At 42.5% G+C, this 14,150-nt stretch overlaps 3 protein-coding genes across 17 annotated transcripts in view; 2 read left to right on the plus strand and 1 right to left on the minus strand.

Annotated features, from left to right (window-relative positions):
• Positions 1-14,150, plus strand: part of LOC126035473 (uncharacterized) — a 309,976-nt gene that overhangs the window by 233,730 nt on the left and 62,096 nt on the right. The gene's annotated exons all lie outside the window — the stretch shown is intronic.
• The window catches only part of LOC126035447 (protein Hook homolog 3-like), a 144,873-nt gene that overhangs the window by 128,756 nt on the left and 1,967 nt on the right, over positions 1-14,150 (minus strand). For 6 of the 15 annotated variants that reach the window (XM_049794034.1, XM_049794026.1, XM_049794037.1 and 3 more), the window contains one exon: positions 4,693-4,778. The exons of 2 other annotated variants lie outside the window; for them this stretch is intronic. In XM_049794034.1, coding sequence (XP_049649991.1) covers positions 4,693-4,752 — 60 coding nt within the window. In that variant the 5' untranslated portion in view covers positions 4,753-4,778. Of the gene's footprint in view, positions 1-4,692; positions 4,779-9,843; positions 9,976-14,150 lie in introns of all 15 variants that reach the window. 7 more of the 15 variants (XM_049794033.1, XM_049794027.1, XM_049794029.1 and 4 more) reach the window with 3 other exon arrangements.
• The window catches only part of LOC126035460 (uncharacterized), a 255,710-nt gene that overhangs the window by 52,460 nt on the left and 189,100 nt on the right, over positions 1-14,150 (plus strand). The window lies entirely within an intron of this gene.

Genomic DNA, 14,150 nt, shown 5'->3' on the forward strand with positions numbered 1-14,150 from the left:
CAGGCCATCAGGGAAGAGATGCAACATATAGATGGGGTCGAGATCGAGGGGTGGACTTGACCATGGACACTATCGCACAGGTCATCCATGAATGTGAAACATGTGCTGCAATTAAGCAAGCCAAGCGGCAAAAACCCCTGTCGCATGGAGGGCGATGGCTGAAATATAAACAGTGGGAGGCCTGGCAGATTGACTATATCGCACTCCCACGAACACGCCAAGGCAAGTGCCATGTGCTTACAATGGTGGAAGCAACCACTGGATGGCTGGAAACATACCCTGTGTCCCATGCCACTGCCAGGAACACTATCCTGGGCCTTGAAGAGAAAATTTTATGGCAACACGGCACCCCAGAAAGAATCGAGTCGGACAACGGGACTCACTTCTGAAACAACCTCGTAGACACCTGGGCCAAAGAACATGGCATTGAGTGGGTGTATCACATCCCTTATCACGCTCCAGCCTCCGGAAAAATTGAACAGTACAATGGACTGCTGAAAACTACATTGAGAGCGATGGGGGGTGGAACTTTCAAGCATTGGGATACACATTTAACAAAAGCCACCTGGTTAGTTAATACTAGAGGATCCGCCAATCGGGCTGGCCCCGCCCAACCAAGAGTTCCACATACTGTAGAAGGGGATAAAGTCCCTGTAGTGCGCATGAGGAGTATGTTAGGGAAGACAGTCTGGGTTAGTCCTCCCTCAAGCAGAAGCAAACCCATTCAAGGGGTTGTTTTTGCTCAAGGACCTGGGTACACCTGGTGGGTGATGCAGAAGGATGGGGAGGTTCGATGTGTACCTCAGGGAGATTTGATTCTGGGAGAGAATAGCCAGTGAATTGGGCTGTATGATATTTAACTGCTAAATAACCTGCCAATGCATGTCATTGTATCTATAGTGTCTATATGCCATATCAAGGGTATTATTGTGAGAATTATCCAAATGACTACAGGATGGACTTTTGAAACTGAGCCAAGTACAACAGCGATAGAACTTGAACTGGCACCCACCAATTTCCTCAAGATCAACATCTTCGACCTGCAGACCAGGGGCATGAGTTACACCAAATGTACTACCCACCAGTTCCAGAGGCAGCGTACAACAACCCAACATCTCACACCATCTCTCTCTTATCCTGAAGAACTGTTACAACAGATAGAGCCCCAAAATCGATGGACACATTAGAGGGATAGCCCACAGGCTAAAGGAACACCGCGTGTGTGTGTGCGAGGTCGGGGGGTGGAGTCCATATACTTATATATAAGACAAGGAAAGTTGTAGTGGTTGATTGGGAAAAAAAAAAAAGTAAGATCTGGGCATGATATAGATGGTATAGAATAAGGGGTGGATAATGTCCTGGGTTCAGCTGGGATAGAGTGAATTTTTACAGGAACCTGGGAGGTGGGGGCATAGCCGGGGCAGCTGACCTGAACTAGCCAAGGAGCTATTCCATACCATGTGACATCCTGCCCAGTATATAAATGGGGAGCGGGCCGGGGGGTGGTCTCTGTTTTCGGTGGGGGAAGTGGCGGAGCGTCGGGTCCCGGGTGGTGAGCAGTTGCACTGTGCATCACTCTTTTTGTATATATATATTTTTTTTTTCATTAGTGCCGTTGTTGTTGTTGTAATCTCTTTGTGTTTGTCCCAGTAAACTGCCTTTATCTCAACCCTCGAGGTTCCAGTTTCTTTTTCTTTTTTTTCTCTCCTCCGTCTCCTCCCCATCCCACCGGAGGGGGGCGGAGGAGTGAGCGAGCGGCTGCGTGGTCCTTTGTTACCGGCCGGGCTGAAACCACGACACCTTTCTGTTAATCTAAGAATGTAATGTCCTTGCATACCACTAAAATTACATTATCAAAACAAAGCCATTCAGCTTATAGAATCATAGAATAGTTAAGATTGGAAGAGGCCCCTCAAAATCACGCTCAAAGCAGGGGCAGCTACAGCAAGGGAAGCTCTCTAGGGAACCAGTTCCAATGTTCAAAGCATCCTCACAATAAAAAGGTATTTTCTAATCTTTAAATAGAATTTCCTATATTCCAATTTCTGCATTTCAATTTGTGCCCATTGCCTCATCTCCTGTCAGTGGGCATCACTGAGAAGAGTCTGGCTCCCTCTTTTTCAATCCTTCTTGTCTGTGCATGGAAATGGTTTCCAGGATTAGCTACTCCAGCACCTTCCCAGGGATCAAGGTGAGGCTAATTGGCCTGTAGTTCCCTGGGTCTCCCTTCTTGAAGGCAGGGGTGACATTTGCTTTCCTCCAGTCCTCAGGAACTTCTCCCAGTCACCACAACCTTTCAAAGACCAATCAGGAGTGGCCTCACAATGACATCGGCCAGCTTCATTAGCACTCATGCATGCATCCCATCAGGTCCCATGGACTTCTGTGCATTCAACTTGTTTAAATGTTCTATAACCTAATCCTCCTCCACTGAGGACAAGTCTTCTTTGCTCCACACTTTCCCTCTGGTTTCAGTAGCTGTGATTCCTGAAGGCTGGTCTTGCCAGGTGTCCTGGTTTCAGCTGGGATAGTTAATTGTCTTCCTAGTAGCTGGTACAGTGCTATGTTTTTGAGTTTGGTATGAGAATAATGTTGATAACACAATGATGTTTTCAGTTGTTGCTAAGTAATGTTTAGTCTGAAGTCAAGGATTTTTCAGCTTCTCAAGCCCAGCCAACAAGAAGGCTGGAGGGGCACAAGAAGTTGGAAGGGGACACAGCCAGGGCAGCTGACCCAAAGTGGCCAAAGGGGTATTCCATACCATGTGACATCACATCTAATATATAAACTGGGGGGAGTGGGGGTGGGGGGAGCGCCGCTCGGGGACTAACTGGGCATCGGTCGGCAGGTGGTGAGCAACTGCATTGTGCATTACTTGTATATTCCAATCCTTTTATTATTACTATTGTCATTTTATTAGTGTTATTATCATTATTAGTTTCTTCTTTTCTGCTCTATTAAACCGTTTTTATCTCAACCCACGAGTTTTACTTCTTTTTCCTGATTTTCTCCCCCATACCACTGGGTGAGGGGGAAGTGAGTGAGCAGCTGCATGGTGCTTAGTTGCTGGCTGGGGTTAAACCACGACACCAGGAAAGGCTGAGGTGAAGGCAGCATCGAGTACCTCAGCCTTTTCCATGCCATTTGTCATCAAGTCCCCTACCCCATTCAGCAGTGGGTCCATGTTTTCCCTAGACTCCCTTTTGCTGTTCCTGTACTTGTAGAATCCTTTCTTGTTACCCTTCACGTGCCTTGCCAGATTCAACTCCAGGTGGGCTTTGGCTTTCCTAACCCCATCCCTGAACACTCAAACAGTGACTCTGTATTTCTCCTGGGCCTCCTTTCCCTGCTACCACTTCTTATGCTTGAGTTTAGTCAGGAGCTCCTTGTTCATCCATGCAGGCCTCCTGCCACCGTTCCTTTATTTCGTGCTCATTGGGATGGACCATTCTTGAGCTTGGAGGAGGTGATTCTTGAAAAAAAATCAACGAGCTCTCCTAGACCCCTCTTCTCTCCAGGGTCTTATTCCATGGGATTCTTCCAAGCAGATCCCTGAAGAGGTCAAAATCTGCTTTCCCAAAGTCCAGGGTTGTGATCCTGTGTCGTGGTTTCAGCCCGGCCGGTAACAAAGGACCACGCAGCCGCTCGCTCACTCCTCCGCCCCCCTCCGGTGGGATGGGGAGGAGACGGAGGAGAGGAAAAAAAAAAAAAAAAAAAAACAAACACCTGGAACCTCGAGGGTTGAGATAAAGGCAGTTTACTGGGACAAACAAAGAGATTACAACAACAACAACGGCACTAATGAAAAAAAAAAATATATATATACAAAAAGAGTGATGCACAGTGCAACTGCTCACCACCCAGGACCCGACGCTCCGCCACTTCCCCCACCGAAAACAGAGACCACCCCCTGGCCCGCTCCCCATTTATATACTGGGCAGGATGTCACATGGTATGGAATAGCTCCTTGGCTAGTTCAGTTCAGCTGCCCCGGCTATGCCCCCACCTCCCAGGTTCCTGTAAAAATTAACTCTATCCCAGCTGAACCCAGGACATCCTGTTTTTTGCCTTGCTCCCTTCTCACAGATGTTTTATTGTTTGATCTAGATTCCCCATGCTGCCCTGCTAATACAACTAAGACATGACCTGGACAGACTAACTCCAGTTTCAGAGTTATTTTTGATGCCTGTTCAGTATTTGCACTCCCCTTTAACACTCATAAAAATGATAGCAAAAGTATGAGCAGTAACACAGAAAATTTTAACAGCTTCATCTTTTCTATCTACTGCAATTCTAACATGTGATACAGTGTACTATAACTTCAAATACTGCCCCAAGCTAATAACTTACCTTGCACTGGCTTCAAATGTTTAAGATGAAATTTAAGTTTTGTGAACATATAAGCTCAGTTTTAACCCAATTTACTTTTCAATAAAATTAGCACTAGATAAACACCACGACACCAAGTACTATTTTTTTAGGCTTATATTAACTGCTGTTAAAATAATTATCTGAAAGTTGGAGAAAAAAGTAGTACCCATATTCCAGATTAAAAGCACTGGCTAAACATAGTTTAGTTGAGTACTTATTAAATACTGGCCCAATTTGAAATAAGAAAATATACTCAAATTCAGACAAATGTACAAGTGCTAAACTTATGCACCAAAAATCACAAAACAAATTTGTTCTTACATCTTTTGGAGCACCTGAGCCATCACAACCCCATTCGTTAAGTCCTCCACAGTCTGGCATGGTGTTTCAATGTTAAATGTCTGGATCTGAAGAGGAAGGGGGGAAAAAAATAAGTTATTTTCTTTTTTTTACTTTTGAAAACCTTTTGGTGCTTATTTTATTTGCTGTTGTTACTTAGAAAAAAAATGTACACATTTATTGTATGAGTAGAGAGGTAGAAAGTTTTAGATTGAATGGCAATCAGTAAAACAAACTGGAGACATTGCTTAATAGCTTTATTTTTGCAACCAAAACCATTTCAAACTCAACTACACTCAACTATAGCATATTTCTAACAAAGGGATTTCTGAAAGCATTTTTTAACACACTGGAAAAAGTTGGAACTCAATGAGACTTCTCCCATTTAAGCATTCTGAGAATCCCACTTTCTCAACACAATGTACATAAGCGAACTGGTTCAAAAATAACCAAAATAAAAAATAAAAACAAAACAACACAACATTGATCACTCAGAGCTCCTACATGTTCCAGAGAGACGTACTCCAAACCTAACTCCTCTATAATATGAGATGGAAAAGAGCATAATTCTTTGAGTACTATCAGGTCTTTATACTGCTAGTTTTCCAAATATTTTGAAACACTCAATTATTACCATAACAGACATTAAGGGCTGTATACAGAAGAGTTTCTGGTCTTTAGATGGAGGTTAAGATACAAGATGCAAGCACTGCTAATTCAGAAGCATGGAAAGAGAATGTCAAGGATCATGATGACCTGGGGCCTGATGGGATGCACCCATGAGTGCTGAGGCAGCTGGCAGATGTCATTATAAGGCCACTCTCAAAAATCTTTGATTGATCATGGTGACTGGGAGTGGTGCCTGAGGACTGGAGGAAAGCAAATGTCACTCCTATCTTCAAGAAGGGCAGGAAGGAGGACCCAGGGAACTATGGGCTGCTCAGCCATGCCTCCATCCCCAGTGTCCTGGTTTCAGCTGGGATAGAGTTAATTGTCTTCCTAGTAGCTGGTACAGTGCTATGTTTTTGAGTTTGGTATGAGAATAATGTTGATAACACAATGATGTTTTCAGTTGTTGCTAAGTAATGTTTAGTCTGAAGTCAAGGATTTTTCAGCTTCTCAAGCCCAGCCAACAAGAAGGCTGGAGGGGCACAAGAAGTTGGGAGGGGACACAGCCAGGGCAGCTGACCCAAAGTGGCCAAAGGGGTATTCCATACCATGTGACATCACATCTAATATATAAACTGGGGGGAGTGGGGGTGGGGGGAGCGCCGCTCGGGGACTAACTGGGCATCGGTCGGCAGGTGGTGAGCAACTGCATTGTGCATTACTTGTATATTCCAATCCTTTTATTATTACTATTGTCATTTTATTAGTGTTATCATTATTAGTTTCTTCTTTTCTGCTCTATTAAACCGTTTTTATCTCAACCCACGAGTTTTACTTCTTTTTCCTGATTTTCTCCCCCATACCACTGGGTGGGGGGGAATTGAGTGAGCAGCTGCATGGTGCTTAGTTGCTGGCTGGGGTTAAACCACAACACCTGGGAAGGTGATGGAGCAGCTAATCCTGGAAACCATTTCCAGGCACATTAAAGACATAAAAATCATCAAGAGTAGTTGGCATGGCTTCAGGGTATTTATATAACAAAAAAACAATAGAGCAATTGTGATGTTAAAATGAAAATACAGTATACAATATGTAATTTTTTAATATCCTGAGCCTAAATCAACACTTCTTTCTGAATTTTCATCTACTTAATCATACTTTGAAATAATTTGTCCAAATTCCTTTTCTTATTCTCTTTAAAAAAAGATCATTGGCAATATTGTCAATTGCAAATATACTACAACTTTGTTTATGCACATTCAGGTTTTTTAGGACACATACATACACACCTCACCAAGCAGTGATGAATTTCAGAAACACCACAGAAAAAAACTGTTTTAAAACTAGAAACATCACAGAACAAAATATTGAGAACAGAGTTTACAAGAGGTGAAACACTAGTTTACCCTTCGGAGCATCAAATTCTAAAACCTTATATCTCTACTTGACCAGTGTCAAAAAATATATATGTCAAATAATATAATCGTATAAACACATTCTCAAAAAAAACCCCAAAAAACAAACCCACAACCAATGTTAGTCTTCTACAAGGCTCTTGAGGAAATCTAGATAACAACATAACCCAAAGAATAATACCACTGTGGGGCAGTCTGTAAGGCCTCTTCCTGGTAACAAGGCCTGGATAACAACCACTGATAAGATAGGGATGTGAGTGTAAGGGTGGGTGTGAATGGGACACCCATAACTGTCTGAGAGGGCATTTGCCCCAAACTGATAACAATGAAGAGGATGATGACCATCAGCTGAATTAAACAGTAACCAGGGAATTACAAAAGAGACTTGACAGGAAGGGGGACGGGGAAGGGACGGGGATGGGGGGGTCAGCTTAAAAAAAGAAGTAGAAAAGAAGCAGTAAAATTTTGCAAATGTGGAAAAAGAAATGGCAACAGAGAAACAGTGAAACTGGGTTTGATGCTGACAGAAGTGGCCCTGCTGGCATCGCAACCTCCACCTAGGCCTAGCAAAGCAGCCTCTTCCCTCATGAATAGCCTGCATTCAGCTACTGGGCTGGCAGTACAGGGTGCACCAAGTAGGGGTCCACCCCTCAGAGGTGCAAAGGTGACCTCTTGGGGGGCTTTCTCACTGGCATGTTGTCATGGTTTAACCCCAGCCAGCAACTAAGCACCACGCAGCCACTCACTCACTCCCCCCCCATCCAGTGGGATGGGGGAGAAAATCAGGAAAAAAAAGTAAAACTCCTGGGTTGAGATAAGAACGGTTTAATAGAACAGAAAAGAAGAAACTATAATGATAATGATAACACTAATAAAATGACAACAGTAGTAATAAAAGGATTGGAATGTACAAATGATGCGCAGGGCAATTGCTCACCACCCACCGACCAACACCCAGCTAGTCCCTGAGAGGTGATTCCCCGCCCCCACTCCCAGTTCCTATACTAGATGGGATGTCACATGGTATGGAATACACCGTTGGCCACTTTGGGTCAGCTGCCCTGGCTGTGTCCTGTGCCAACTTCTTGTGCCCCTCCAGCTTTCTCGCTGGCTGGGTATGAGAAGCTGAAAAATCCTTGACTATAGTCTAAACACCACTGAGCAACAACTGAAAACATCAGTGTGTTATCAACATTCTTTGCATACTGAACTCAAAACATAGCACTGTACCAGCTACTAGGAAGACATTTAACTCTATCCCAGCTGAAACCAGGACACGTGCATTAGCAGATTGTAGGGAGCAGCATGGGCACACCTAAAGCTGCGGCACCCACATGTTCCACGTGAGGGGTGTGCAAGTAGGGTTACCCACACTACCAGAAGGGGAGGTATGCTTGTTACCCTACACTGCCTTGGGGGAGGAGGGTGTGTGTGGTAACTCTGTGTGTGCATGTGTGATTAGTTTAGGAGTAGCAACAGAAGCATATTTAGAAATATGTAGGTGTTTATTAACATTTTGTAGGTGTTTAATATTGTGGTTTATCTGTTGTTATATTGATATGAATTCTGAATATATAGTTCAGTCATTGCTATTTAATCATGTACTGTTAATAAATCAATAAAACACTTTGATCCTCATTTCATTTAAATCATGTGAGTTGAAAAGCTTTTCCCTGCAACAATCCAAAAAAAGTTTAGTCTATCAAAAATAATGCAACTATTCTCTAAAAGCAGACATTGGTTTATGTGGCAGAATAGCATTCAAACCCATGAAGAAAACCATTGTTATCACAGATGAAGACTACCAGATTACTGGAAAACTGAACAGCACCAGAAAAGTACGCCCCATTTAACCCCTATTTAAACAATGTTTGACATGCAAAGGTGTAGTTTTTATTTGACAGCATAAGGCAAAACAAAGTCCTTTAACTTCTTGGATAGGGTTTGGAGAAGAAAGCTTAAAAGGCTAGTAGTTCAGTTTTAAACACATTTCAAACATTATGTTAAAAAGCATAGATGAACACAGATAACAGTTGTGCCCATGCAGAATAAAGAAGTCATTTGAAGCCCAGAACTCCACCTTCTTGCAGGTATAGCTTAGATGAAAAGCACCAACTTCATTGACAGATGGAATAAAGAACTCTTCCCCCAAAGGTATTGTGGTGGGTTAACCTTGGCTAAGGGCCAAATGCCCACCCAACCACTCACTCACTCCCCCTCCTCAGCAGGACACGGGGAGAAACTAGCATGAGAAAGCTCGTGGGTTGAGATGAAGACAAGGAGATTGCTTACCAATTATGGTCACAGGCAAAACAGACTCAAATTGAGGAAAATTAATTTAATTTAACTTAATTTATTGCCAATTAAAATAGATTCAGGTCATGAGAAACAAAGACAAACATTAAAACACCTTTCCTCCCCCCTTTTTCATGCCCAGCTTTACTTCTTCACTCCAGACTCCTCCTCCCCCCCCAAGCAGCACAGTACATAACAGTTTCTCTCTGCCGCTCCTTCCCTCTCATACTTTTCCCCATAATAAAGCTAAGAATACCTTCTTGCCTGTGACAATCTCCCTCAAAGCTTTATCTTATGTAACCCTAGAACAGAGGAAAGGCTATGCCCCATTAAATGCTCTGCAACTCTGAAATATGCAAAATACACTTTAATTTCCCAAATCTTCTAATACACCAGAAACATAAACAGTGTGAATACACACTTGCTGTCCAACTTAGATATCTAAATTCAGTTCCCAGACAGTCTTAGCTCCCAACAGTCAATGAGACCTCCACAAAGAATATACAGTACTAGTCAGAAGCTTAGATGGCACAAATAATACCCATGAGCTCCTTGGTGCAGATAAGATATCACCCTCAGAAGAAAAAATGAAAACCTACAACTTTGTGGTTGGTGATCAATGACTAGAACAAAGAGGCTTAGCTAGTCTCCTGCAATCCTGTCATTCACAAGAAACCAAAACAGGTGCTTAAAGTATAGGCTACACAGGAGACACACAAAGACCAAAAGTACTATAGCATTAAAAGTAAGGAAGTAACTGAAGAGGAAAGGAAAAACATAGCTTAATTAGTGAATTCCAGCAACTTTGACTTACTTCACAAAGGGACCTTACAAAAAAAATTCACAAGTACCCTTCTTGAAGGATCAAAGTCTCTGTCAGGAGTTGCTCAGATGGCCTCTAGATCTCATATGAATGCAGGCAGATCCTTCCAGTTTGGAATAGGTACTGCATAGAAGACACAAATACCACACTGAGGAAGTTTTTCAGCCAAAAGGAAGAAAGTCAAATAGAATAGTAAGGATTGATACCACGTAAAGAGCTAGAATACTTTCAAAATGGAAGTAACCAAAAGAGAAGCCTTGAACAGTATTTACAAAATGTCCACTTCATAGAGAGTTTTAACACCTCTACCAAGGAAATAAGCATCTAAATTCCTCTACCTGCAGAAAGTATTTTTATTTGGCCTTCAAGACAAGGAAAAAAGGAAAGTAGGTAATGTACAACTCAATGGAGGGAACATACAACAGTTACCATGACAGGGGAGGGACAGTTGCTGACATCTCCATTGCAATCTGCTACAGAAGACCAGCCAGCATTGACCTCTTTGAGGAATCCTGCTGATTAAATAGCAAGTGCTGAGCAACCTTCCCCAGTATTAGACCTTAGCTCTATGTTTGATAAAAATACTAAAAAACAACACATGCTAAAAACAACACACTGAAAAGCCTGCAGTCATCCTTATTTCAGATATGGGGCATATTACAGTGCAACTGCCACATGCATGTATGAAAACTCTCCAAGGTCTTCAGACATGGCCAGAAGATATAATTGGGTTCAAAACACTCCTGATGCAACACCCACAGCAAAGAACCTCAGTGTCTGTACCTTGATCAGTCATAAGTTTTAAACAGAAACAGAAAAGATGCTGTATACCTCCATTAGATATGCTGAAAGAATTTTAAAAACACAGGTTTACTCCACAGCTACACTGTTCTAGACTGCTTTGGTTGCAGTGCTGTTTGGGTACCTATACTGTGTAGTCTCAGAAGAGGGTTTTGGGAAATTTTGTTTGGTAGGATACTAATTCTGCAATGACAGTGGGCTGCAAACACTGCTAAGGCTTAGAACAATCAATTCTGATATGTTAGTAGTTGGGCTCCAGTCCCTTGCTCAGTTTCACTCCAGTTGCTGCTACCCTGGCTGCCTCAAGAAGCACCATGGCAATCTGCTGAAAAAGTAGGAAACAAAAGCTCTCTCAGGTGTTTAAAACCCTGAAAAAAAATTATTCAGGAACATATAAAACAATGCTCTAAATCCAAGAGATAAATGAAATTGAGCAATGCCATAATAGAATCATAGAATGGTTGAGGTTGGAAGGGACCTCTGGAGGTCACCATGTCCAACTCCCCTGCTCAAGCAGGGCTACCTAGGGCTGACTGCCCAGGACCATGTCCAGATGGCTTTTGAACATCTCCAATGAGGAAGACTCCATAACCTCTCTGGGCAACCCCTTCCAGTGCTCAGTCATCCCCACAGTAAAAAAGTGTTTCCTGATTCTCAGACAGAACCTCCTGTGGTTTGATTTGTGCCCATTGCCTCTTGTCTTGTCACTGGGCACCACTGAAAAGAGCCTGGATCTGTCCTCTTTGTACCCTCCCTTCAGGTATTTATATACATCAATAAGATCCCCCCCTGAGCCTTCTCTCTAGAATAAACAGTCCCAGTAATCTCAGCCTTTCCTCATAGGAGAGATGCTCCAGTCCCTTAATCATCTTTGTGGACCTTTGCTGGAGTCTCTCCAGTATGTCCATGTCTCTCTTGTACTGGGAAGCCCAGAACTGGACACAGGACTCCAGGTGTGGCCTCACCAGTGCTGAGTAGAGGGGAAGGATCACCTCCCTCGATCTGCTAGCAACATTCCTCCTAATGCAGCCCAGGATACCTTTTGCCCTCTTTGCGGCAAGGGCACATTGCTGCCTCATGTTCAACCTGGTGTCCACCAGCACCCCCAGGTCCTTTTCTGCCAAGCTGCTTTCCAGATGGGTGGCCACCAGCATGTACTGGTGCCTGGGGTTGTTCCTCCCCAGGTGCAGGGCTTTGCCCTTCCCCTTGTTGAACTTCATGAGGTTCCTGTCAGCCCATTTCTCCAGCCTGTCCAGGTCCCTCTAGATGACAGCCTGACCCTCTGGCATATCAGCCACTCCTCCCAGTTTTGTGTCATCTGCAAACTTGCTGAGGGTACACTCTGCCCCATCATCCAGATCATTAATGAAGATGTTAATAGAATCACAGAATGGTTGAGACTATAACAGAACCCAAATAATAGACTTTAACATAACCCAAAACAGTGAGGGGAGTGTTAAAAAATAAAACCAAAACATTTATAGGTAAAGTGGCTTGCTCTGGTTTAAAGATATCAAATATAGTAATCTCAGGCATGCAATATATGAGACTTGAGGGATATTCTCATCCATCAAAAGCACAGGTTGTCACAGAGGAGCAATTTCAGGTCGCCAACATCAATGCCAGCAACACAGTTTAGGTTGAACAGTTTCTCAGACCTCTTTGCAAAGCTTCATCTCCTCAAAACATTGACAAACCAGTTGAAGTACTTTGTTATGGATGTGAATTGCTTTTACAAGCAATCCAGGAGGCTATACTAGTTCTTAAGAACAAACAATTTTTCTAGCATAATAGATCTCAGATGACCAGTCTTTGCTAAGTTGTAACAGCTCTTTTGCCATCTAAATGAGCGGTTACCCAAGAATCATTATGGGACTTGAGGGAAGAGCCAGACAAAGTTTTATTTATTTATATTACCCATTTCACTTGAGACTAAAAAAACCCTCAAGGTTTCTTTTGCAACTTTCATGTCTTGCAATTTAAGGGGGGATGCATCCCAGCTGATCAAGTGTAAAACCAGCTCAGCCAAAGCAGTTTTTAAATCCAGGAAGGGCCAGAATAAAAGCTAATTCTGAATAACTTTTTTTTTTTTAATTGAACTAAATCATTTTCAAAGCCACATTCACACAAAAATATTTAAATGGCTAAAATAGCAAAAAAAAAATCACACATTCACCTAAGAAACACAACTGTGTTGACTAATTCTAATGCCATTTAAGAATTATTTACCAATATTTTTGCTAACCAAAACCAGAAGAAGCTAGGTCAGCATGCAAAGAATAGGGAAAAAAATGTAAAGGGCATAGATTAGTTGGAATATGTAAATAAATGGCCTATGGGATGCTAGACTGGACCACTCCTACAGAGATGGACAAGGATCCATCTACACAGATGCAATTTCATAATCAAGGAATGTAAATACTTGTCCTGGTTTCAGCTGGGATAGTTAATTGTCTTCCTAGTAGCTGGTACAGTGCTATGTTTTTGAGTTTGGTATGAGAAGAATGTTGATAACACAATGATGTTTTCAGTTGTTGCTAAGTAGTGTTTAGTCTGAAGTCAAGGATTTTTCAGCTTCTCAAGCCCAGCCAACAAGAAGGCTGGAGGGGCACAAGAAGTTGGGAGGGGACACAGCCAGGGCAGCTGACCCAAAGTGGCCAAAGGGGTATTCCATACCATGTGACATCACATCTAGTATATAAACTGGGAGGAGTGGGGGGATCGCCACTCGGGGACTAACTGGGCAGGTGGTGAGCAACTGCATTGTGCATCACTTGTATATTCCAATCCTTTTATTATTACTATTGTCATTTTATTAGTGTTATCATTATCATTATTAGTTTCTTCTTTTCTGTTCTATTAAACCGTTCTTATCTCAACCCATGAGTTTTACTTCTTTTTCCCGATTTTCTCCCCCATCCCACTGGGTGGGGGGGGAGTGAGTGAGCAGCTGCGTGGTACTTGGTTGCTGGCTGGTGTTAAACCACAACATTACTATTGCTTAAGAATGATCACATGTCCAAGTACATAATTCCTACAGATGGACAATGCCATAGAGCAGAATTAACATTTCATACTTTCCCGTTCTTTCCTGTTCCTTGTCCCAAGGTGATTTTTTTTAATGGTTCAGATTTGTAAAAAAAGTTCAAAAGTAACACTAAAGTTTACCACTGAACAAACTGATTGCCTCATCTTCAGATTTGAAACATGGCAGGGACAATCACTAGTTGGTTCCAATACTTTTCAGTGTCATAAAAAAAAAAAAAAAATCCTAAGAGTTCACAAGCAGATTTCATCTAGATATATTGGTCCTCATCCCCTCCACAAACAAGAACCATTATTTTATTTTACTTCATTTTTTATCAGCACTATCCCAACTTCTACTGGACCTGAGCACACACAGAAGTTGAACAAGACAACAGTCCTTTAGAATACATATAGAGCATTGTTTCATATAATATTTAGCTATAGAGAAGCCTCCCCTCCCCCAAAGAAGC

Source organism: Accipiter gentilis, chromosome W, assembly GCF_929443795.1.
Source record: "Accipiter gentilis chromosome W, bAccGen1.1, whole genome shotgun sequence".
Lineage (NCBI taxonomy): Eukaryota > Metazoa > Chordata > Aves > Accipitriformes > Accipitridae > Astur > Astur gentilis.